The sequence below is a fragment of the Rhinoraja longicauda genome, chromosome 2 (assembly GCF_053455715.1).
Source record: "Rhinoraja longicauda isolate Sanriku21f chromosome 2, sRhiLon1.1, whole genome shotgun sequence".
Classification (NCBI taxonomy): domain Eukaryota; kingdom Metazoa; phylum Chordata; class Chondrichthyes; order Rajiformes; family Arhynchobatidae; genus Rhinoraja; species Rhinoraja longicauda.
In genome coordinates, this window is record NC_135954.1 from 110,406,371 (window position 1) to 110,430,812 (window position 24,442).

Below are 24,442 nucleotides of genomic sequence, written 5' to 3' on the forward strand. Positions count from 1 at the left end.
GGACGTTTCAGTGCCCGGTGCGGCTCGGCCGCTGGACTTAACATCGCCCGGTGTGGCCGCGGGACGTTTCAGTGCCCGGTGCGGCTTGGCCGCTGGACTTAACATCGTCAGCGCTGTTCGGCCGCGGGACGTTTCAGTGCCCGGTGCGGCTCGGCCGTTGGACTTAACATCGCCCGGTGTGGCCGCGGGACGTTTCGGTGCCCGGGGCGGCTCGGCCGGGGGGCCTTCCATCCCCTTGCGGGGGCTGTGCGTGTCGTTTGCCTCGGTAGGGGTCGAGCTGCCTGTCCGTGGGTGCGGGGGGAAGAGAGGGGAAGTTTTGTTGCCTCCATCACAGTGAGGGGGTGTTTGGAGTCACTGTGATGGATGTTTGTGTTGGGGTCGGGTGTCCTGTGTTCTTTTCTTTTTTGCTGTATTTTGTGTGACTGCTGAAATTTCGCTCGGTGTTGTGCCGAGTGACAATAAAGTGTTGTTATGTTATGTTATGTTATGTTATGTTATGTTGCTGCCTTACGGCAAATGCAGCGCCGGAGAACCGGGCGGGTTCCATCCCGACTCCGGGCGCTGTCTGTACGGAGTTTGTACGTTCTCCCCGTGACCTGCGTGGGTTTTCTCCAAGATCTTCGGTTTCCTCTCACACTCCAAAGACGTGCAGGTTTGTAGGTTAGTTGGCTTGGTATAAATGTAAAAATTGTCCCTAGTGGGAGTAGGATAGTGTTAATGTGCGGGGATCGCTGGTCGGCGCGGACCTGGTGGGCCGAAAGGGCCTGTTTCTAAGCTGTATCTCAAAAAAATAAACAAATAATGTATAAGAGGCGACTCACACTGGAAGAGGCAGTGACAGAGGTAGTTGGGAGAGGGCTGAGAGAAAACAAATGTAAACAGAGCAAAAGGAAACTTTTGGCATCCATGTGGCGCAGATGGAAAAAGTACCAGCTGCAGCGTGAAGCTTGTAGATGTTTTAATGTGAGCAGAAAGCTCCTTGCAGCCTCCACGAACAGGCAAGGAAGGAAAAGAAGTCTGAGCATTATCAAACAGGTGCAAAATTTCTACGGAGTCAACTCTGCACAGTTGCCTGGCAAGAGACTTGTGAGCAAGAAAACTGGAAAAGCAAGGCACATACCGGACCGATCCACTGTCTTACTCCATGAGCAATGCAACAAGGCACACCCGCATAAACAAGTATCGGCACCAGTATTTGATTCACTTTGTCCAAAGCACGTGTACCAAGGGTGAGCAGGCTGAGTACCAAGGGTACTTGTGTGAACTTGCAGCTTAAGCTTCATGTGCTCGCAACACATACCGAGAGGATGAACAGGTGTGTGAAGACTGTCAGGACGGATTCATGCCGTTAGAACTGTGACAGGAGGCACGGTAGAAACAAGAAATCTCACCTGTGTGTGTGTATGTGACCCTTATCTCCAAGGAAATGGACAGCCATGCAACAAGCAGCTCTATGGCAACAGAGTTATGGTCAATCTTTGACCAGACGCGGCCTACACCATGGCTACCCTTGACAAGGCTGACCCTGCAATGAAGGGCAAGGGCAACGAAGACTATCCCGTCTGGTCCGAACCGATAGAAGGTCTACTGTGGCACAAGTCACAGAAAATTTTAATGGTGGTCATAGGAGGAATGTGTCACAATACACTGTGCATCGCACCCTGCTGTTTATGGGGCTGCACACGGAGGACCAACAGCATATTGGGCAGATGGTCATAATGTTTTGGCTCATCAGGTCATAATGTCTTGGCTGATCGGTGTAGAAGAAATGAATGAAAGATGTGCAAAATGATAAAGGCACCAGGCCATTGTGAGCTGTGGCCTAGGTGGAAACGAGTTACAGACAATGAGACTCAACACGACGGCTTTGAAGCTGGTACGACTGGGGTGGGGGACGAAGGGAATAACAAGGGTGGACAGTATCTTGGTACACGTGACAACACTCACACACTCTGACCATCAGTAGAGTTGACAGTCGGAGGCTTCAGCCACTCACCTCTTTGGCCACAGAGTTCCTCGCAGCGTTGGAATCCCTGGCCCCGGGCAGGTCGACCAGAACCGCGCCGGTCTGGAGCACGGCGGAACGTGGCACTTGGACCCGCACCCTCTTCACAATCGGCCAGAACTCACCGCCCTTGCTGCCCGTAGACTCATTGCGGGAATCGATGTAACGCACCACTTTGGAGCGGAATTCATTTGCCTGAATGTTCAGGAGAACAAGGTAGATTTTGTTTAGTTTAGTTTAGAGATACAGCGCGGAAACAGGCCCTTTGGCCCACCGGGCTCGTGCCGACCAGCGATCCCCGCACACTAACACTATCCTACACATTAGGGACAATTTACATTTATACCAATCCAGCAATGCCTGCCTCGCCAACAGTCTGTCTGTCCCTTCCTTCTCTGTTGTTTCTTTACTATGTGTTAAATGTATGTTTTTAGTGTTTTATGTGAGGGGTGGGGGAGGGGGGGTTTGAGGGAAACTTTTTTCTAATCTTTTACATCGACAGAGATGCGATTTTTTTCCGTATTGTATCTCCGTCCGCACTGCGGTCTAAAATCGAGGAGTTGACGGCCTTTGCTGGAGAGCGACTTTGGGAGCCCCAACCGCGGGAGCCTACGAGACTTAACATAGCGGAGCTCGCGATCCCTTTGCCAGGGATCGACCTTGGAGCTCCAACCGCAGGAACCTGCGGACTTTAACATCGTGGAGCTCACGGTCTCTGGTTAGAGACCGACTTCGGGAGCTCCAAACGTGGGATCTTCGAGCGCCCCGACGCAGGGGCTTCGATCGCCACAATGCGGGGGCTTCGACCGCCATGACGCGGGGACTTCGATCGCCCCGGGATGGTTTGACTACCCCGACCATGGGAGAAAAACGAGGGAAGAAGTTTAGACTTTATTGCCTTCCATCACAGTCAGGAATGTGGAATCCGCGGTGATGGGTGTTTATGTTAACTTTTATGTAGTTGTGTGTCTTAGTATGGCTGTATGGTAATACGAATATCACTGTACCTTAATTGGTATGCGTGACAATAAAATACCTTTGAAACCTTTGAAATTAACCTACACACCTGCACGTGGGAGGAAACCAAAGATCTCTGAGAAAACCCACGCGGGTCACGGGGAGAACTTACAAACTCCGTACAGACAGCATCCGTGGTCAGGATCGAACCTGGGGCTATGGCGCTGAAAAGCTATTGTTAAAAAATAACTAGATCGGCTAGATAGTCCCGAGCTACTATCTATCCTATTGGAGATCCTTGGACTATCTTTGATCAGACCTTACTGGCTTCATCTTGCACTAAATTATTATTCATAGAGTCATAGAGTGGTACGGTGTGGAAAAAGGCTCTTCAGCCCAACTTGCCCTCACCGGCCGACATGTCCCAGCTACACTAGTCCCACCTGCCAGCGCTTGGTCCATATCCCTCCAAACCTGTCCTATCCATGTACCTGTCTAACTGTTTCTTAAACGTTGGGATAGTTCCTGCCTCAACTACCTCCTCTGGCAGCTTGTTTCATACATCCACCACCCTTTGTGTGAAAAAGTTACCCCTCGGATTCCAATTAAATCTTTTCCCCTTTACTTTGAACCCATGCCCTCTGGTCCTCGATTCCCCTACTCTGGGCAAGAGACTCTGTGCATCTACCCGATCTATTCCTCTCATGATTTTATACACATCTATAAGATCACCCCTCATCCTCCTGTGCTCCATGGAATAGAGACCCAGCCTACTCAACCTCTCCCTGTAGCTCACACCCTCTAGTCCTGGCAACATCCTCGTAAATCTTTTCTGAACCCTTTCAAGCTTGACAATATCTTTCCTATAACATGGTGCCCAGAACTGAACACAATATTCTAAATGCGTTCTCACCAACATCTTACACAACTGCAACATGACCTCCCAACTTCTATAATCTACCCACTCTGACTGATGATGAAGGCCAATGTGCCAAAAGCCTTTTTGACCACCTTATCTACCTGCGACTCCACCTTCAAGGAACCGTGCACCTGCACTCCTAGATCCCTCTGCTCTACATCACTCCCCAGAGCCCTACCATTCACTGTGTAGGTCCTGCCCTTGTTAGACGTCCCACAATGCAACACCTCACATTTCTCTCTATTAAATTCCATCAACCATTCCTCAGCCCACCTGACCAATCCATCAAGATCCTGCTGCAATCTTTCACAACCATCTTCACTATCTGCAAAACCACCCACTTTTATATCACCAGCAAACTTGCTAACCTTACCATGTATGTTCTCATCCAAATCATTGATGTAGATGACAAACAGTAACGGGCCCAGCACCGAACCTTGAGGCACACCACTAGTCACAGGATTTGTCAATCCTTCGATCCTGTATCTGTACGCAGTGGGTGGCTTGATTGTAATCACGTATTGTCTTTCCGCTGACTGGTTAGCACGCAACAAGAGCTTTTCACTGCACCTCGGTACACGTGACAATGAACTAACCTCAAACCCAACCTTTCTCCCAGGGTAGAAATATCAAGACAAGAGGGCACAGCTTTCAGGTCAGAGCAGGAAAGATTAAAGGAAACAGAGAAAATAGGTGCAGGAGGCCATTTGGCCCTTCGAGCCAGCACCCGCCATTCATTGTGATCATGGCTGATCATCCACAATCAGTAACCCGTGCCTGCCTTCTCTCCATATCCCTTGATTCCACCAGCCCCTAGAGCTCTATCGAACTCTCTTTTAAATTCATCCAGTGAATTGGTCTCCACTGCCCTCTGTGGCAGAGAATTCCACAAATTCACAACTCTCTGGATGAAAGGTTCTTTCTCATCTCAGTTTTAAATGGCCCACCCCTTTATTCTAAGACTGTGGCCCCTGGTTCTGGACTCCCCCAACATTGGGAACATTTTTCCTGCATCTAGTTTGTCCAGTCCTTTGATAGTTTAATACGTTCAGATGCGCAGGGCAAAATATTTTTTTCACAAGGTCTTGTTTTACCTGTGAAGCTACGGCAAGTAAGCATCTCATAGTTCCATTGTCAGTGGAGATGGCAATTAGACACTCTTGACTCTTTTAGATGGTGGGAGAGTTTATGGTGTCAGGAGGTGAGTCAATCACAAGAGAATGTCCAGCCTCTGACATTCTCTTGTGACCACAGTATTCACGTGGCTGGATGACCTTCTGGTCAATGGTGGTCCATGCTATGGCAATGAGGAATACGGTAAGAATAATGCCAATTAAATCATGGGCCGATGATTGGACTTTCTTTCGTTGGGGATGGCTAACAAACTTGGATGGGCGAGGGGTAACAAGCTGGTGGAATGGGCATCTCTGGGATGGAGTAGTGAGTTGTTGACTGGTTCTCAACCCACCCGTGTCAACAAATCTCCAATACACCTGCTGCTAAGGAATCTTCAAGTGTAAAAGTCAGATACTGAGAATTCATAAATTTTCAGTAGAGCAGAAATTAAAAGTCGATCCAAGGTAGACACAAAATGCTGGAGTAACTCAGCGGGTCAGGCAGCATCTCGGGAGAGAAGGAATGCGTGACGTTTCAGGTCGAGACCCTTCTTCCTAAAAGGAACGAGATGCTGAGAAGCAGCAACCCGAGGTGCTGCCTGACCCGCTGAGTTACTCCAGCATTTTGTGTCTACCTTTGATTTAAACCGGCATCTGCAGTTTTTCTCCGACACATTAAAAGTTGATCCCACAGGCTTAATCTAGGGCGGTCACGGTGGCGCAGCGGTAGAGTTGCTGCCTTACAGCGAATGCAGCGCCGGAGACTCAGGTTCGATCCTGACTACGGGCGCCGTCTGTACGGAGTTTGTACGTTCTCCCCGTGACCTGCGTGGGTTTTCTCAGAGATCTTCGGTTTCCTCCCACACTCCAAAGGACGTACAGGTATGTAGGTTAATTGACTGGGTAAAATGTAAAAATTGTCCCTAGTGTGTGTAGGATAGTGTTAATGTGCGGGGATCGCTGGGCGGCGTGGGCTCGGTGGGCCGAAGGGCCTGTTTCCGCGCTGTATCTCTAAATCTAAACTGAACTAAAATAAAATAAAATAAAAATACATTAAACTAAAATAAAATTAAAAAAATTAACATAAAATAAATTAAAATAACATTAAAATAAAATAAAAATCTAAAAATCGCAATCCTACCTCAGTAACAGTATTCTATGACTTTGTAAAAATTGATTGATCATAAGACGTCGCAGGGAAACAGGCCCTTCAGCCCATCAAGTCCACACCGACCGTCGATCACCCGTTCATACCGGCTCTGTGTTGTCCCACTTTCCCACTCCCTAACTACAAGGGGGCAATTTACAGAGGCCCAATTAACTATAAAAACCCGCACGTCTTTGGGATGTGGGAGGAAAAGCGGAGCACCTGGTGGAAAACCCAGCGGTCACAGGGGAAAACGTGCAAACGCCACACACACAGCGCCCTAGGTCAGGATCAAACCCGGGTCTCTGGCGCTGTGAGGCAGCAGCTCTACCCGCTGCGACGCCCCCTTTATGGTCTGGTTACGTAATGTTATTGAGCATTTATTGTATTGTTGATTATTGTATTTATATTTGTCGTGTTGTTGCGCCAACGTAAAGCTGCAGCAAGTCAGAATTAAAGGTCATAAATGATAGGAGAATCAGGCCATTCGGCCCATCTGGTCTACGCCATTCAATCATGGCTGATCTCTCTCTCCCTCCTAACCCCATTCTCCTGCCTTCTCCCCATAACTCCTGACGCCCGTACTAATCAAGAATCTACCTATCGATCCCTGCCTTAAAAATATCCACTGACTTGGCCTCCACAGCCTTCTGTGGCGAAGAATTCCACAGATTCACCACCCTCTGATTAAACAAATTCCTTCTCATCTCCCTCCCAAAGGAACGTCCTTTAATTCTGAGGCTATGACCTCTGCTATGACTCTCCCTCTAGTGGAAAACATCCTCCCCACATCCCAAAATTCCTCATCTCCTTTGTTTTTGTTCTGTTCCTGGTGCTGATGACCTTGACCCTGGTAACTTGACCCTGGAGCCTCTGGCCAGAAGGGGTGGGTGTACATACCTGCTCCTCGCTGATGTTGATGGTTGTCCCCAGGTGCTGCGTGACTTCCCGCATCTCCTGGAGCTCCTGGTACGGCCGGATCTTTCCGTACACCGCCATGAGGCGACTGTGCGCCACTCTGGCCTCGGAGCCGGGGGCCGGCCTCCTCTTTTTCCGTCGCCCGGAACGTTTAGTCATGTCGCTTATCAGTGACACCAGCTCCTTGTTCCACTCCTGGGGACAGTGGGCAAGAGGTGTGTGACTACCGCAAACAGGCGAGGTCCAGCGACAGCACACCGGGTACACACACACACACACACACACACACAATGCTGGAGTAACTCTGCAGGTCAGGCAGCATCTCTGGAGAGAAGGAATGGGTGACGTTTCGGGTCGAGACCCTTCTTCAGACTTGTATTCAGTCTCGACCCTAAACATCACCCATTCCTTCCCTCCAGAGATGCTGCCTGTCCCACTGAGTTACTCCAGCATTTTGTGTCTATCTTCCCTCTAAACCCTTCCCATTCGTATATCTGTCTAAATGCCTTTTGAAAACCATAACCATACCTGTTCTGATAGCTTCCTGTGGCAGCTCATTCCAGATATGGACCCACCTCTGAGTGGAAAACGTTGTCCCTAAGGTCCCTGCTAATTCTCCCCAACACCTTAAATCTATGCCCTCTAGTTTTAGAATCATCTACCCCGGGAAAGGGACTGTGAGCGTTCAAGACCCTCCTTCAACATCACCCACTCTCAAAGACCCAGACTTTGGTATTTGGAGTAATTCAGTGCTCGAGTAATTTTTAGAGAAAGTGCAGGGTCCACATTGGGGTGGGTTGGAAGATCGGGACTTCACCCTAGCTTACCTTCATTAGTCTGATTACAGTGGGGAAACGGCTGTTCTTGGTACAGGTATTATCATAACATTTAAGAGATACTAGACCAGACCAAGTGGACCCGTTGGGCCCAAACCTCTCCTACGTTGGTGCAGCACCCTCTCCTCCCCCCCCCTCCCCTCCCTCCCTCCTCCCCTCTCACCCGTCCCCATCATCCCCCTTATCCTCCCTCCTCCCCCCTCCCTCCCTCCACCTCTCCCTCCTTCCCTAGGAGATAGATTTAAACTTTAAAATGTGAATAACTTTAAAGATATAACACCGATTTCAATGAAACTTCTTCCATTAGCACCAAAGGGACGACGGTGGGTAAGGTGGGCCTAAAATTGTCGCGTTATCGTGTACCATTTTGGCTGTAGTTCAGGAACAAACAAACAAGAGTTTTAGTATATAGATTTGGACATGTGCAAGGCTGAAGAAGGGTCCCAACCCGAAACACCACTCATCTTTTTTCTCCAGAGATGCCGCCTGACCTGCTGAGTTACTCCAGCATTTTGTGTCTATGTTTGGTATAAACAGGCATGTGAGCGAGATTTTAAAAAGAGGAAAAGAGCCGTACAGCGTGAGGCGTACAACGGGGGTCAAAAAATTGGAAAGGTTTTGAAAATGTACACACAAAATTACCAGTTTCAAGCCTCTTTTAGTGCATTTCAAAGTAAAAACGGACATTACAAAATAATGTGAATATGTCACTGTACACTAATAACATTTAAGTAAATTCGCACATTAATTGATAATCAGCCCAAAAAGGTGGTAATTGACTTTTCTGCTGTGTTTTATATTTTAACCCCGTCTTAATTAATTTAGTTATATAATCGTGCACATACATTTAATATTTACTCATTACAGTTCCACCACTGATTTTCTGGCACTCGTGGTTCCAGAGCTTTGCTGGTTTATCCAGCAGGCCAAGGAAGTCGGCAATGGGGATAGATGTGCTGGCTCCAGCTGGGCTGGAGTTCCAGAGCCCCGGCCGCAGGTTGCAAATTCAACCCACCGATCGGCCGTGGAAGTCCCGATGAGGTCACGTGTGGCGGCGCCCAACGGCTGCGGCTCGCTGGCAGTCTGTTTGTCCTTTGTCCTTTTTTTGTTTGTGTGTTGGGGTGTTTTGTTTTTGGTTGTGTATGTATGTGTGGGGGTGTATGTGTGGGGGGGGGGGGGGTGTATGTGGGGGGGTGGGGGAAATCTTTCTTTTTTTAGGTCTCTTCCTCGGGGCGAGGCTTGGCCGCGGGGCCTTCCATCGCCCGGTGCGGCTCGGCCACGGGACTGAACAGTGCCCAGTGCGGCTCGGCCACGGGACTGAACAGTGCCCGGTGCGTCTCGGCCGCGGGACTGAACAGTGCCCGGTGCGTCTCGGCCGCGGGACTGAACAGTGCCCGGTGCGGCTCAGCCACGGGACTGAACAGTGCCCGGTGCGGCTCGGCCACGGGACTGAACAGTGCCCGGTGCGGCTCGGCCACGGGACTGAACAGTGCCCGGTGCGTCTCGGCCGCGGGACTGAACAGTGCCCGGTGCGTCTCGGCCGCGGGACTGAACAGTGCCCGGTGCGGCTCGGCCACGGGACTGAACAGTGCCCGGTGCGGCTCGGCCACGGGACTGAACAGTGCCCGGTGCGGCTCGGCCGCAGGGCCTTCCATCGCCCGATGCGGCTCGGCCGCGGGACTGAACAGTGCCCGGTGCGGCCGCAGGGCCTTCCATCGCCCGGTGCGGCTCGGCCGTGGGACTGAACAGTGCCCGGTGCGGCTCGGCCGCGGGGCCTTCCATCGCCCGGTGCGGTGCGGCCACGGGACTGAACAGCGCCCAGTGCGGCCGCGGGGCCTTCCATCGCCCGGTGCGTCTCGGCCACGGGACTGAACAGTGCCCGGCTGCGTGACTTTCCAGCGCAGCGCGGCCGTGGGACTTTCCATCGCCCGGTGCGGCTCGGCCGCGTGGACTTTCCTTCTCCTTACGGGGGCTGTGCAGGTCGGTCGCCTCGGTAGGGGTCGAGTTGTCTGTATGTGGGAGGGGCATGGGGGAAGAGAGAGGGGAAGTTTTTGGCCTCCATCACAGTGAGGGGGTGTTTGGAGTCACTGTGATGGATGTTTGTGTTGGGGTGTGTCTTGTGTTTTTTGTACTGCTGGCTAAGTAATCTCGTTCGGAACGAATGATAAATAAAGCTATTTTGGATTTTGGATTTGGATTGGCAGCCTTGCCCAGCCTAGGTGCCACATTTTCGGGGAGACTTCCAGGGCGGGGGGGATTTCTCGCGGAACCCCTAGTGAGCTCTAGCGGAACCCTAGTGTTCATTACAAGTCTGCACATCGTTTATTTTCTCCTTTTTTTCCGATCCGATTTCTCCGTAGGTAAACGCGATTTTGGCAAAGTGAAAAACGCGGAAAACCCTGCAAAAAGCGCGGGAAATTGATTTAAAAAACACGGAAATCTGCGGAAACGCAGAAAATTCACATGCCTGTATAAAGCAACATCTGCAGTTCCTTGTTGCTTTAACCCATTCTCACTTGCTCCTGAGGTGAGTGCCAGTTGTAATGACCAATGGTCAATAGTTCTTTCACTGTGCACTGAGATGGAAGCCACTTTGAACTAAGACACAAAATGGACACAAAACACTGGAGTAACTCAGCGGGACAGGCAGCATCTCTGGATAGAAGCAATGGGTGACATTTCGGGCCGAGACTCTTCTTCAGACCTTCTTCAGGATCTTGTCTGTCTGCCACACTGTTGCAGGTCCTGCAACACATACAGTCCCAATCCCACATTTCCTTCCCATAAGCACCAACTGGGTTTTATTACAATCCGATAGCTTCACGTACATTTACTTACTGATTTGTTAAACCAATTACAATCTAGTACCAGATTCAAGGACGGTTTCTTCCCAACTGTTATCAGACTGTGGGAGAGTCTGGGACCTAACAGCACAGCCTCAGAATAAAAGGATGCACCTTTAGTAAGATGAAGAGGAATTTCTTTAGCCAGAGGTCGGTGGATCTGTGGAATTCACATTACCACAGACAGCTGTGGATGGAGACATTGGGCATTTTTAAAGCGGAGATTGGCGTATTCTTGACTAGTAATGGCGTCAAAGGTAATGGGGAGAAGGCAGGAAAATGGGATTGACAATAGATAATAGGTGCAGGAGGAGGCCATTTGGCCCTTTGAGCCAGCACCGCCATTCACTGTGATCATGGCTGATCATCCACAATCAGTTACCCCGTTCCTGCCCTCTCCCCAAATCCCCTGACTCCGCTATCATTAAGAGCTCTATCTAACTCTCTCTTGAAAGCATGCAGAGAATTGGCCTCCACTGCCTTCTGAGGCAGAGAATTCCACTGCTTCACAACTCTCTGACTGAAAAAGTTTTACCTCATCTCCGTTCTAAATTGAGTTGGAAAGATAGATCAGCCATGACTGAATGGCGGAGTAGACTCAATGGGCCAAATGGCTTAATCCTGCACCTATGATTTATGAAGTATTGATGGTAAACTAGATTGTAGACCCGATCTTCCAACCTACCTCATTGTGCTTTTTTATCTGCACTTTCTCTGTAACTACATTTAACAGTATATCACTGGACACATTGTATTCTGCACTCTGGTATCTTTCTGTTTGCTCTACCTGTTGTACACATGTATGGCTCGATTATACTCGTGTGTAGTATGATTTGACTACATAACACGCAAACACTGTACCTCGATATACCTGACAATAATAAAGGGAGAAGACTGCAATGAGTGGTGAACGCTGACCTGTCCATCACCGGCTCTGACCTCCCCACCATCAAAGGGATTTATCAGGGATGATCGAAGGGATGATCAGCCATGATCACATTGAATGGCGGTGCTGGCTCGAAGGGCCGAATGGCCTCCTCCTGCACCTATTGTCTATTGTGTATTATCGGAGTTGCTACCTCAAAAACGCAGCCAGCATCAACAGAGACCCACACCACCCTGGCCACACACTCATTTCACCCCTGCCATCGGGAAGAAGGCACCGGAGCATGAAAACTGTAACGTCCAAGTTCAGGAACAGCTTCTTCCCTACAGCCATTCGGCTATTAAACACTACAATGTCCAAATGTGGCCAATGTGCCAAAAGCCTTTTTGATGCACTCTGATTCTGATGCACCATAAAATCTGGTATTGGTCGGTTTATTGCTGTCGTGTGCAGAGATACAGTGAAAAGCTTTTGTTGTGTGCTATCCAGCCAAATAAAAAACTATACATGATTGCAAGTCTGATTAAAGATAGTTCAAAGGTCTGCAATGAGCAAGATGGGAGTCTAACTTTCTCCTCATCTCCTTTCTACAGGAACGCCCTTTAGTTCTGAGGCTGCGCCCTCTGGTCCTAGACTCTCCCACGAGTGGAAGCCTACACTCCAAGCCCGGTCACACGCGACGGACAAGGTACCTCCTCAGAGAAGAACTGGACGTCAGCGGTGTAGTGGTGAGAGTTGGCGTTGTGTGATATCTCCACCACCACGGCGGTGCATGCTCTCATGGCCGAGGTGGGCAGCACTCCTTCCTCGTCCAGCAGGGCGTTCAGCAGACTGCTCTTCCCCGACCCCGTGTCCCCTACCACGGCCACGTGGGTGGCCACAGGCACCGCCTGCTTCTCCAGCTCTGCCGCCTTCTCCCTGTGGACCGGAAGCGGCAGCAAGTAAGAGAGGGGGGCCGTCACCGAGGGAAGGAAGAGTGGTGCGAGAAGCATAGACGTGGTAGACAGTCAGAATCTTTTTCCCTCGTGTGGAGATGTGAAAGACTAGCGCGTAGCACAGCGGTAGAGTTGTTACCTCGTGGCACCAGAAACCCGGATTCGATCCCGACTACGGGTGCTGTCAGTACGGAGTTTGTACGCTCTCCCCGTGACCTGCGTGGGTTTTCTCCGGGCTTCTCCCACACTCCAAAGACGTACAGGTTTGTAGGTTAATTGGCTTCGGTGAAACCGTAAATTGTCCCTCGTGTGTAGGATAGCATTGGTGTACGGGGTGATCGTTGGTCCCCGCGGACTCAGCGGGCCGAAGGGTCGGTTTACCAGGCTGTATCTCTGAGCTGAACTAAAAGCTCAGCTTTAAGGTGAGAGGGGCAAGGTTTATAGGGGATGTGCAGGGCAGATTTATTTTACACAGATGGAACACGGTGCCGCGATTGCAGTGGGGAGCAGATACGAGAGTGGTGTCCAAATATCTTTTGAATTCCACACAGAGGCTGGTGGGCACATGGATCGAGCTGCCAGTGGAGGGTGCTGGGGCAGGTACTATGACAACATTTTGCAGACACTTGGACAGGTGCGGGGATGGGAAAGGTTTAGATGGAGATGGGCCAGGAGCTGACAAATGGGGCTGGCTGAGATGGGGTAGTGCAGGAAGAAACTGCAGGAGATGCAACACCTGTCCCTTTACCTCCCCCCTCAACTCCATCCAAGGACCCAAACAGTCTTTCCAGGTGAGACAAAGGTTCATCTGCACCTCCTCCAACCTCATCTATTGCATCCGCTGCTCTAGATGCCAACTTATTTACATCGGCGAAACCAAGCGCAGGCTCGCCGATCGCTTCGCTGAACACCTGCGCTCGGTCCGCATTAACAAAACTGATCTCCCGGTGGCCGAGCACTTTAACTCCCCCTCCCATTCCCAGACTAACCTTTCTGTCATGGGCCTCCTCCAGTGCCATAGTGAGGCCCACCGGAATTTGGAGGAACAGCACCTCATATTTCGCCTGGGCAGTTTGCAGCCCGGTGGTATGAACGTCGACTTCTCCAACTTTAGATAGTTCCTCTGTCCCTCTCTTCCCCTCCTCCTTCCCAGATCTCCCTCTATCTTCCTGTCTCCACCTATATCCTTCCTTTGTCCCGCCCCCCTGACTTCAGTCTGAAGAAGGGTCTCGACCCGAAATGTCACCCATTCCTTCTCTCCCGAGATGCTGCCTGACCTGCTGAGTTACTCCAGCATTTTGTGAATAAAAGGAACTGCAGACGCCGTTTAAACTGAAGATAGACACAAAACGTTGGAGTAACTCAGCGAGACAGGCAGCATCTCTGGAGAAAAGGAAAGGGGTGGCGTTTCGGCTCGAGGGTCTGAAGAAGGAATCTATTTATTTTCTCCAGAGATGCTGTCTGACCCGCTGAGTTACTTGGGCTTTTGTGTCTATCTTCAGCTCTGATGGGGCATCTTGGCTGACGTGGGCGAGTTGTGCTGAAGGGCCTGCTTCCGTGTTCTGTGACTCTACCACAATGTTGTGAATGAGTTGTGGTGATGTGGGGAGCCTGGTTCCGTACCATATGGCTCATTAACTCTCCAACACAAGTTGGAAAGGGTGCAGAGAAGATTCAAGCTGGAACTGGTGGAGAAAAGATTCAACTTGGAAAGGCTACAGAGAAGAGGTTATCTTATGTATAAGAGGTGTACAAAATCATGAGAGGAATGGTTGGCAGTGGTGCAGCGGTAGAGTTGCTGCCTCACAGCGCCAGAGACCCAGGTTCGATCCTCACTAAGGGTGCTGTCTGTACGGAGTTTGTACATTCTTCCCCCTGACCTGTGTGGGTTTTCTCCGGGTGCTCCAGTTTCCTCCCACACTCCAAAGACACTAATTGTACAGGTGTGTTGGCTAATTGGCTTAGTATAATTGTAAATTGTCCCTAGTGTGTGGGATAGTGTTAGTGTGCAAGGGTTGCTGGGCGGCACGGACTCGGTGGGCTGAAGGGCCTATTTCAGCGCTGTATCTCTAAACTAAAGAGGAATACATCGGGTAGACGCACATAGCCTCTTGCCCAGGGTTGGGAAACAGAGAACCAGTGGACATAGGGTTAAGGTGAGGTGAAAAAAGATTTAATAGGAATCTGAGGGGTAACCTTTTTACACAAAGGATGGTGGGTTTATTGGAAAGACCTGGCGGAGGAGGTAGTTGAGACAGGGACTATCGCAACGTTCAAGAAACATTTAGGCAGGTGCATGGACAGGACGGTTTTAGAGGGAAATGGGCCAAACATAGGTGGGACTAGTGTAGATGTCAAGGGTTATGGGGAGAAGGCAGGAGAATGGGGTTAGGAGCGGAGAGATAGATCAGCCATGATTGAATGGCGGAGTAGACTTGATGGGCCGAATGGCCTAAACCTGCTCCTATTATTTATGACCCTATGTTGGTTGGTAGTGGGGGTTATTTCCACGTTGTATTACGTTAATAATGGGCACAGTGCTCTGTGAGTCTACCACAGTGGTGTGAATGAGTGGTGGTGATGTGTGAGTTTTAGTTTTAGAGATACAGCGCGGAAACAGGCTACAAACCTGCACGTCTTTGGAGTGTGGTTGGAAACCGAAGATCTTGGTGAAAACCCACGCAGGTCACGGGGAGAACGTACAAACTCCGTACAGGCGGCGCCCGTAGTCGGGATGGAACCCGGGTCTCCGGCGCTGCATTCGCTGTAAGGCAGCAACTCTACCGCTGCTCCACCGTGACTGCCCGTGTGTGTCTACCAGAGTGGTGTGAATGGTGTTGCGACTCGCCAGCCGCCTGCCAATTTTGCGGGTTGGAAGAGTCTGTGTACCACGTGTACATGGAGTGTGTGAGTCTGTGTACCACGTGTACGTGGAGTGTGTGAGTCTGTGTACCACGTGTACGTGGAGTGTGTGAGTCTGTGTACCACGTGTACGTGGAGTGTGTGAGTCTGTGTACCACGTGTACATGGAGTGTGTGAGTCTGTGAGTTCTTGTTCTTGTAATATAATTGTATAATAGTTTCAATTGGTATATTTGTTTGTATAGTATTCTGGTGGTGGGTTATGTTTTGTCTTATTGTATTGTATATATTATTTTAATATTTGAATAAATATTTTTGATTTAAAAAAAAAACAGTGGTGTGAATGGTGTTGTGCGAGTCTACCACAGTGGTGTGAATGGTGTTGTGCGAGTCGACCAGAGTGGTGTGAATGGTGTTGTGTGAGTCGACCAGAGTGGTGTGAATGGTGTTGTGCGAGTCTACCGCAGTGGTGTGAATGGTGTTGTGTGAGTCGACCAGAGTGGTGTGAATGGTGTTGTGTGAGTCTACCGCAGTGGTGTGAATGGTGTTGTGTGAGTCTACCGCAGTGGTGACGTTGTGCACGTCTACCACAGTGGTGTGAGTGGTGGTAGGTGTTGTGTGAGTCCACCACAGTGGTGTGAATGAGTGGTGGTGGCGTTTGGAGCCTGTTTCCGTGCCGTGTGAGTCTGTGGGTCTCTGGCCCAGTGCGAGCCGCCCCTCTGGGCACTCACCTCCACTCCGTGACGTGCTCCTCGGCAACACCCTGGGCCTGCAGCGCCTCGGAGATGCCCTGCAGTAGGAATCGGCACTCCATCAGCTGACTCTGGACGTCCTGGTCGGACGAAGCCCAGCGGTGCTCCAGTGACTCTGGGATGACAGCTGCACTGGCCACTGGCAAAGGGCAAAACAATAATCGTTACAAATATCGCAGACCCACAGTTTAGTTTAGATCGAAGATACACACAAAATGCTGGAGTAACTCAGCGGGACAGGCAGCATCTCTGGGGAGAAGGAATGGGTGACGTTTCGGGTTGAGGCCCTTCTTTAGAATACTCAGTTTAGTTTATTGTCACGTGTACCGAGGTACAGTGAAAAGCTTTTGTGTTGCGTGCTAACCAGTCAGCGGAAAGAGAATATGTGATTACAGTCGAGCCGTTCACAGAGTAAAGGAGTAACGTTTAGTGCGAGATAGTCCGAGGGTCATCAAAGAGGTAGATAGTAGTTCAGCACTGCTGCGGGGTTGGGATACAGCATGGAGCTAGTATAGGGGGTGAGGAGAAGGAAAATATAGAGGAAAAAACTGGTCAGATTGGGAGGCAGAACAAGAATGGGGTAGGGCAAGTCTGAACGGCATTTATTTTAATGCAAGGAGTATTGGAAGCAAGGGGGATGAATTGAAGGTGTTACTGAACACATGGGAGTACGACATTGTTGCCATTACGGAAACATGGTTGAAGGAAGGGCAGGACTGGCAGCTCAATATTCCAGGATATAGAATCTTCAGGAGAGACAGAGAGCAGGGAAAAAGGGGAGGGGGTGTTGCAGTATTAATCAAAGAATCTATTTCTGCTGTAAGAAGGGGTGACATATTAGCGGGTTCCTCAAATTAGGCTATTTGGGTGGAATTGAGAAATAGAAAAGGGGCATGCACCTTACTGGGTGTATACTACAGACCCCCAAACAGTCAGAGGGAAATAGAAGAACATATTTGTAGGCAAATCTCGGGGGTGTGTGAAAACAACAGGGTAGTAATAGTAGGGGATTTCAACTTCCCGAATATTGATTGGGATAGCCAAAGTGTCAAGGGCCCAGAGGGTGCAGAGTTCCTAAGGGTCATCCAGGAGGGCTTTTTGAGCCAATATGTTGAAAGTCCAACAAGGGAGGGGGCGGTATTGGACTTAATCTTGGGAAATGAGGCCGGACAGGTGGCTGAAGTGTCAGTAGCAGAGCACTTTGGTGACAGTGATCACAATTCAGTGATATTTAAGGTGGTAATGGAAAAGGATAAAGAGGGACCAGAGGGAAAATTTCTAAATTGGGGCAAGGCCGATTTTAATCTGATAAGGCAGAAGTTGGCCCTGGTGGACTGGGATCAGCTTCTCGTGGGGAGGACCGCATCAGAACAGTGGGAGTCATTCAAAGGAATAATTGAAAAAGTACAGAGGAAGCATGTTCCCCTAAAGTTTAAGGGTGGGACAAAAAGTTCAAAGAACCTTGGATGTCGAACGATATAGTAGGATTGATTCGAAAAAAAGGGGGGCTTTTGGAAGGCATAAAGAACTTAAGGCACAGGCATCATTAGAGGAATACAGAAGGTGTAGGGCGGTTCTTAAAAAAGAAATTAGGAGAGCAAAAAGGGGCCATGAGATAGCACTAGCGGGCAAAATAAAAGAAAATCCCAAAGTGTTCTATAAGTATATCAAGGGTAAGAGGATAACGAGGGAAAGAGTGGGGTCCATCAGGGACCATAGTGGAAAGCTGTGTGTGGAGCCAGAGGGTGTAGGAGATGTTTTAAATGATTTTTTTGCATCTGTTTTTACGAAGGAGGAGGGCGATGCGGACTTAGAAATGGAGCAGGAGGGTTGTGATGTTCTTGAGCATATTACTATTGACAGGGAGGTGGTGCTAGAGGCTCTGGCAGGCTTAAAAGTGGATAAGTCTCCGGGCCCTGACGAGATGTATCCCAGGATGCTGAGGGAGGCAAGGGAGGAGATTGCGGGGGCTCTGGCACAAATTTTCAGAGCCTCTCTTGCAACAGGGGATGTACCGGAGGACTGGAGGATAGCTAATGTGGTGCCATTATTTAAAAAGGGCAGTAGGGATAAACCTGGGAACTACAGGCCGGTGAGTCTGACATCGGTGGTGGGGAAGCTGCTAGAAAAGATTCTGAGGGACAGAATCAGTCTTCACTTGGAGGATCGAGGGTTAATTAAGGATAGTCAACATGGCTTTGTTAATGGAAGGTCGTGTCTGACTAACTTGATTGAATTTTTTGAAGGAGGTAGATGGGGGTAGTGCAGTGGATGTGGTATACATGGATTTCAGTAAGGCTTTTGACAAGGTCCCAGACAGGAGACTAGTCAAGAAGGTAAGAGCCCATGGGATCCAGGGCACCTTGGCAAAATGGATTAAAAAACTGGCTTAGTGACAGAAGGCAGAGGGTGATGGTAGAAGGTGCTTCTGTGACTGGAGGCCGGTGTCCAGTGGGGTGCCGCAGGGATCGGTGTTGGGTCCCTTACTGTTTGTAATCTACATTAATGATCTGGATGTCAACGTACAGGGCATGATCAGCAAGTTTGCAGATGACACAAAGTTAGGGGGGTGGTGAATAGCGAGGAAGGGATCTGCAAGCTGCAGGAAGATATAGATGAGATGGTCAGATGGGCAGAGCAGTGGCAGATGGAATTTAATCCTGAAAAGTGCGAGGTGATGCACTTTGGCAGGAATAACTTGGAGAGGGAGTACACCATGAATGGAAGGACCCTAGGGAAGACAGGGGTACAGAGGGACCTTGGAGTACAGGTACACAAGTCCTTGAAGGCAGCAGGACAGGTGGACAGGGTGGTCAAAAAGGCATATGGGTTACTGGCCGTCATTAGTCGGGGCATCGAATATAAAAGTAGGGGGGTAATGATGGAATTGTACAGAACACTGGTGAGGCCACAGCTGGAGTATTGTGTACAGTTCTGGTCACCACATTTTAGAAAGGATGTGATGGCTTTGGAGAGGGTGCAGAGGAGATTCACCAGGATGCTGCCAGGGATGAAGTGCCTCGGCTATGAGGAGAGACTGAGCAGACTGTGGTTATTTTCCCTGGAGCAGAGAAGGCTGAGAGGGGACATGATCGAGGTGTACAAGATCATGAGGGGCATAGATAAGGTAGATGGCGGGGAACTTCTTCCATTGGTGGAAGGTTCAACAACGAGGGGATGGTTCATTTGCTTGATAATAGCTGGGAAAAAACTGTCCCTGAATCTGGAGGTACTTGTTCCGTTCAAACAAGTTCAGTAATGGCGGCACGGTGGCGCAGCGGTAGAGCTACTGCCTTACAGCGCCAGAGACCCGGGTTCAATCCTGACTACTGGTGCTTGTCTGTACGGAGTATGCACGTTCTCCCCGAGACGTGCGTGGGTTTTCACCGAGATCTTCGGTTTCCTCCCACACTCCAAAGAAGTACAGGTTTGTAGGTTAATTGGCTTGGTATCAGTGTAAAATTGTCCCTCGTGTGTGTGTGTGTGTAGGGTAGTGTTGGTGTGCGGGGACTGCTGGTGGGTGTGGACTCGGTGGGCCGTAGGGCCTGTTTCCGCGCTGTATCACTAAAGTAAAAAAAACACTATAGTGCAAAAAACAAAACAATGCCCAAAGTACAACTCAGGCAGTTTGAACAGGGTTTGTGGTTTAGTGGGTGTGTTTGGAGTGTTCAAGAGCCTGATGGTTGTGGGGAAGAAGCTGTTCCTGAACCTGGACGTTACAGGTTTCAGGCTCCTGTACCTTCTTCCCGATGGCAGGGGTGAGATGAGTGTGTGGCCAGGATGGTGTGGGTCAGTGAGTGTGTGGCCAGGGTGGTGTGGGTCAGTGAGTGTGTGGCCAGGGTGGTGTGGGTCAGTGAGTGTGTGGCCAGGGTGGTGTGGGTCAGTGAGTGTGTGGCCAGGGTGGTGTGGGTCAGTGAGTGTGTGGCCAGGGTGGTGTGGGTCAGTGAGTGTGTGGCCAGGGTGGTGTGGGTCAGTGAGTGTGTGGCCAGGGTGGTGTGGGTCAGTGAGAGTGTGGCCAGGGTGGTGTGAGTCAGTGAGTGTGTGGCCAGGGTGATGTGGGTCAGTGAGAGTGTGGCCAGGGTGGTGTGGGTCAGTGAGAGTGTGGCCAGGGTGGTGTGGGTCAGTGAGAGTGTGGCCGGGGTGGTGTGGGTCAGTGAGAGTGTGGCCAGGGTGGTGTGGGTGAGTTGAGTGTTTGGCCAGGGTGGTGTGAGTCAGTGAGAGTGTGGCCAGGGTGGTGTGGGTCAGTGAGAGTGTGGCCAGGGTGGTGTGGGTCAGTGAGAGTGTGGCCAGGGTGGTGTGGGTCAGTGAGTGTGTGGCCAGGGTGGTGTGGGTCAGTGAGTGTGTGGCCAGGGTGGTGTGGGTCAGTGAGAGTGTGGCCAGGGTGGTGTGGGTCAGTGAGTGTGTGGCCAGGGTGGTGTGGGTCAGTGAGTGTGTGGCCAGGATGGTGTGGGTCTCTGATGATGCTGGCTGCCAGTTTGAGGCAGTGACTCCGGTAAATCCCTTCGATGGTGGGGAGGTCAGAGTCGGTGATGCACTGGGCAGTGATGGTAATAGGGTCTATGAAGCCAACATGAACTCTGCCCCAGCTCTGGGGTAGGACATTACCCGGATACGGAACCCAGTCACCACCAGGGAGTCGGCCATTGCTCTTACCCGCAGCATCCTCGCTTTCGCCCTGTCGCTCCGGAAAAGGCGACCTCCGCAAATCTTCACCGGCTCCTTCCAAGCCACGCCCGGATCCCACCGTCGTGTCCTGCCTTGGAGGATCCCAGCCGGAGCAGGGATTGTATTCCCTCTGGGACGGGTGGGATTGGGTTTGGTCTCCCCCCTGGCCCTGCCTGCGGAGCGGCGAGCTCTCAGGGCATGACCAGCTGGACGGGAGCTCGGAGTCCTGGTCCGGAGAGTTCTCCTGCTCCGTGTTCCCATTGGAACCCGGGACACATTCCGCCTCGGCCAGCGGGAGAGACACCCCGCGGTCAAAGCAGTGGGGAAGGAGCACCTCAGGAAGCCCAACACCACAGGGACCTGCGTGAGAGGGCGGATACTGGGATGGGGCGTGATCCCAGGATGGGCTGGGACCCTGGTGTGGGACGGGTTCCCGGGATGGGCTGGGACCCTGGTATGGGACGGGTTCCCGGGATGGGTCGGGGTCCCGGGATGGGACGGGGTCCCGGGATGGGGCGGGGTCCAGGGATGGGGCGGGATCCCAGGATGGGACGGGATCTTGGGATGGGGCGGGATCTTGGGATGGGGCGGGATCCCAGGATGGGGCGGGATCCCAGGATGGGCTAGGACCCTGGTATGGGGCGGGTTCCCGGGATGGGACGGGGTCCCGGGATGGGACGGGGTCCCGGGATGGGACGGGTTGCCGGGAAAGGGCGGGCGAGGTCTGATCCCGCATGCCGGATGGAAGGGACCCGGCGCTGGCCCCAGGTGGGGAGGAGGAGGAGCTGGGGCCAGGGCCGGTGGGCTGGGGAGGACGGGCCTCAGCAGGAAGGGAGACGGAATTCCTCAAAGTCGGAAAACCGACCGGAGGACAGGCAAGTGGTGCAGGTGTGGGGGACCGTTGCGGAGAGACCACGGGCAGTGCGGTGGTCTCGGGATGATGGACGAAGCCCGGGGCGGGTTCAGCATGGTAGCCCCCTGGACTGGCATTGGAGGGGCTATCTGGGCTGGCATTGGAGGGGCTACCTGGGCTGGCATTGGAGGGGCTACCTGGACTGGCATTGGAGGGGCTACCTGGGCTGGCATTGGAGGGGCTACCTGGACTGGCATTGGAGGGGCTACCTGGACTGGCATTGGAGGGGCTACCTGGGCTGGCATTGGAGGGGCTATCTGGACTGGCATTGGAGGTGGGGCAGCCAACCTCTGCCGAGGAGGCGGCAGATCTAAACCACCTGGAGGCTAAACCATCTCCAGCCTGCTGGTGGCTCCCACTTTCCCCCACGATGACCCCTGCCTTCAGCCAGTCACCACCGGCCAGTGAAGGTCCACCCGTCTCACCACCGACGTTACCCGCCCCAGCGTCCCATTCACCAATCCCCCTCCCGGAGGGCAACACTGGGCTGCCTGTGGCTGGAGGAGGCCTGGGGAAGGCTGCCGTGTTTGGGCAGTGGGGTACAGAAGGCCAGGCATGGACGCCAACCTCCCCAGCATCACACCCGGGACCCTGCGGTGCTGGTGGGAGTGGCCCTGCGGCAGCCCGGGGCTCGGTCAACACGGGGGACGTGCAGTGGACATCCTCGCAGAGGATGCGACAGAGGCGCCCGGGCTGCATCGCAGGGGAATCCCTGGCTCCTGGCGGGCGGATGGGCGGGGAAGGGGCAGGACAGCCAAACTCCACCCCGTCATCACCACTGCCTCGCCCAACCTTTGCATCGTCTGCAAACGGCCCTGTGAACAAATAAGAGTGAAAACTGGGTGAGTGGAACTTCACAAATTCATCCTTGATAGGAGCAGAATTAGGCCAGTCGACCCATCGAATCCACTCCGCCATTCAATGACGGCTGATCTTTCTTCCCCTCTCAACCCCGTTCTCCTGCCTCAGTTTAAGAATAAGGGGTCGGCTATTTAGAATGGAGATGAGGAAGAACTTTTTCACTCAGAGAGGTAGAGCAAACAGAAAGATACCAGACTGCAGAATACAATGTTCCAGTGATATATTGTTAAATGTAGTTACAGAGAAAGTGCAGATAAAAAAGTGCAAGGTCCACAATGAGGTAGGTTGGAAGATCGGGTCTACAATCTAGTTTACCATCAATACTTCATATATCATAGGTGCAGGATGAAGCCATTTGACCCATTGAGTCTACTCCGCCATTCAGTCATGGCTGATCTATCTTTCCATCTCAATTTAGAACGGAAATGAGGTAAAACCTTTTCACACAGAGAGTTGTGAATCTGTGGAATTCTCTGCCTCGGAAGGCAGTGGAGGCCGATTCACTGGATGCTTTCAAGAGAGAGTTAGATAGAGCTCTTAATGATAGCGGAGTCAAAAGGTATGGTGAGAAGGCAGGAACGGGGTACTGATTGTGGATGATCAGCAATAATCACAGTGAATGGTGGTGCTGGCTCGAAGGGCCCAATTGCCTACTCATGCACCTATTGTCCATTGCCTTCTCCCCATAACCTCTGACACCCGTACTAATCAAGAATCTATCAATCTCTGCCTTGAAAATACCCATTGACTTGGATTTCCACAGCCGTCTGTGGAAATGAATAAATAATAATATATTCCTTTATTCGTCCCACACCGGGGAAATTTACAGATTCTAGATTCACCACGCTCTGGCCAAAGAAATTCCACCTCGTTTCCTTTCTAAAGGAATGTCCTTTTAGTCGGAAAGGCAGGGAAAAGCAAACAAAAATCTTCCAGAGGCTGGAAATCTCAAATATAAATACAATGCGAAAATAGGGAAAACAGAGTCATTTACTGAGGAAGTCCTGCCCTGGTTTACCCTCAAAGTGCACTTTGAATTTTGATGGAACAAAACCCTATGCATTTAGCCAAATTAAACCATCAGTCATCCTTTAACCTATCGATCAATATCCTGCTGTAATCACAGATAGTCTTCGCTGTCCAATATACCAGTGGTATGAACATCGACTTCTCCAACTTTAGATAGTTCCGGTCCCTCTCTTCCCCTCCTCCTTCCCAGATCTCCCTCTATCTTCCTGTCTCCACCTATATCCTTCCTTTGTCCCGCCCCCCTGACATCAGTCTGAAGAAGGGTCTCGACCTGAAACGTCGCCCATTCCTTCTCTCCTGAGATGCTGCCTGACCTGCTGAGTTACTCCAGCATTTTGTGAATAACTACCTTCGATTTGTACCAGCATCTGCAGTTATTTTCTTATACTACCAATTGTAGAGTCATCCGCAAACTTACTGACCATGGCACCGTGGCACAGCGGTAGAGTTGCTGCCTCACCGCGCCAGAGACCCGGGTTCAATCCTGACTACGGGCATTCCCTGTGTGGAGCTTGTACGTTCTCCCCGTGACCTGCGTGGGTTTTCTCCGGGTGCTCCGGTTTCCTCCCACACTCCAAAGACGCACAGGTATGTAGATTAATTGGCTTCGGTGTAAATTGTCCCTAATGTGTAGGATAAAGCAAGTGTGCGGGGTGACCGGTGGTCGGCACGGACTCGGTGGGTCGAAGGACCCGTTTCCGCCTCTATCTCTAATGTCTAAACATTCAAATCATTAATATATAAATACCAGTATCAGCAGTTCTTTCCTAAACAAAAAAAAAAAGAACCGAGCTGCAATC

The 24,442-nt window shown here is 51.1% G+C and overlaps 1 protein-coding gene across 1 annotated transcript in view; it reads right to left on the reverse strand.

The window, feature by feature from the left end:
* Positions 1 to 24,442, reverse strand: part of LOC144608211 (uncharacterized) — a 78,808-nt gene that overhangs the window by 24,479 nt on the left and 29,887 nt on the right. The window contains exons 7-11 of the mRNA XM_078425771.1: positions 20,828 to 22,567; positions 16,154 to 16,313; positions 12,319 to 12,544; positions 7,044 to 7,256; positions 1,997 to 2,200 (exon numbers count right to left, since the gene is read on the reverse strand). Of these exons, the coding sequence (XP_078281897.1) occupies positions 1,997 to 2,200; positions 7,044 to 7,256; positions 12,319 to 12,544; positions 16,154 to 16,313; positions 20,828 to 22,567 (2,543 nt within the window). The remainder of the gene's footprint in view (positions 1 to 1,996; positions 2,201 to 7,043; positions 7,257 to 12,318; positions 12,545 to 16,153; positions 16,314 to 20,827; positions 22,568 to 24,442) is intronic.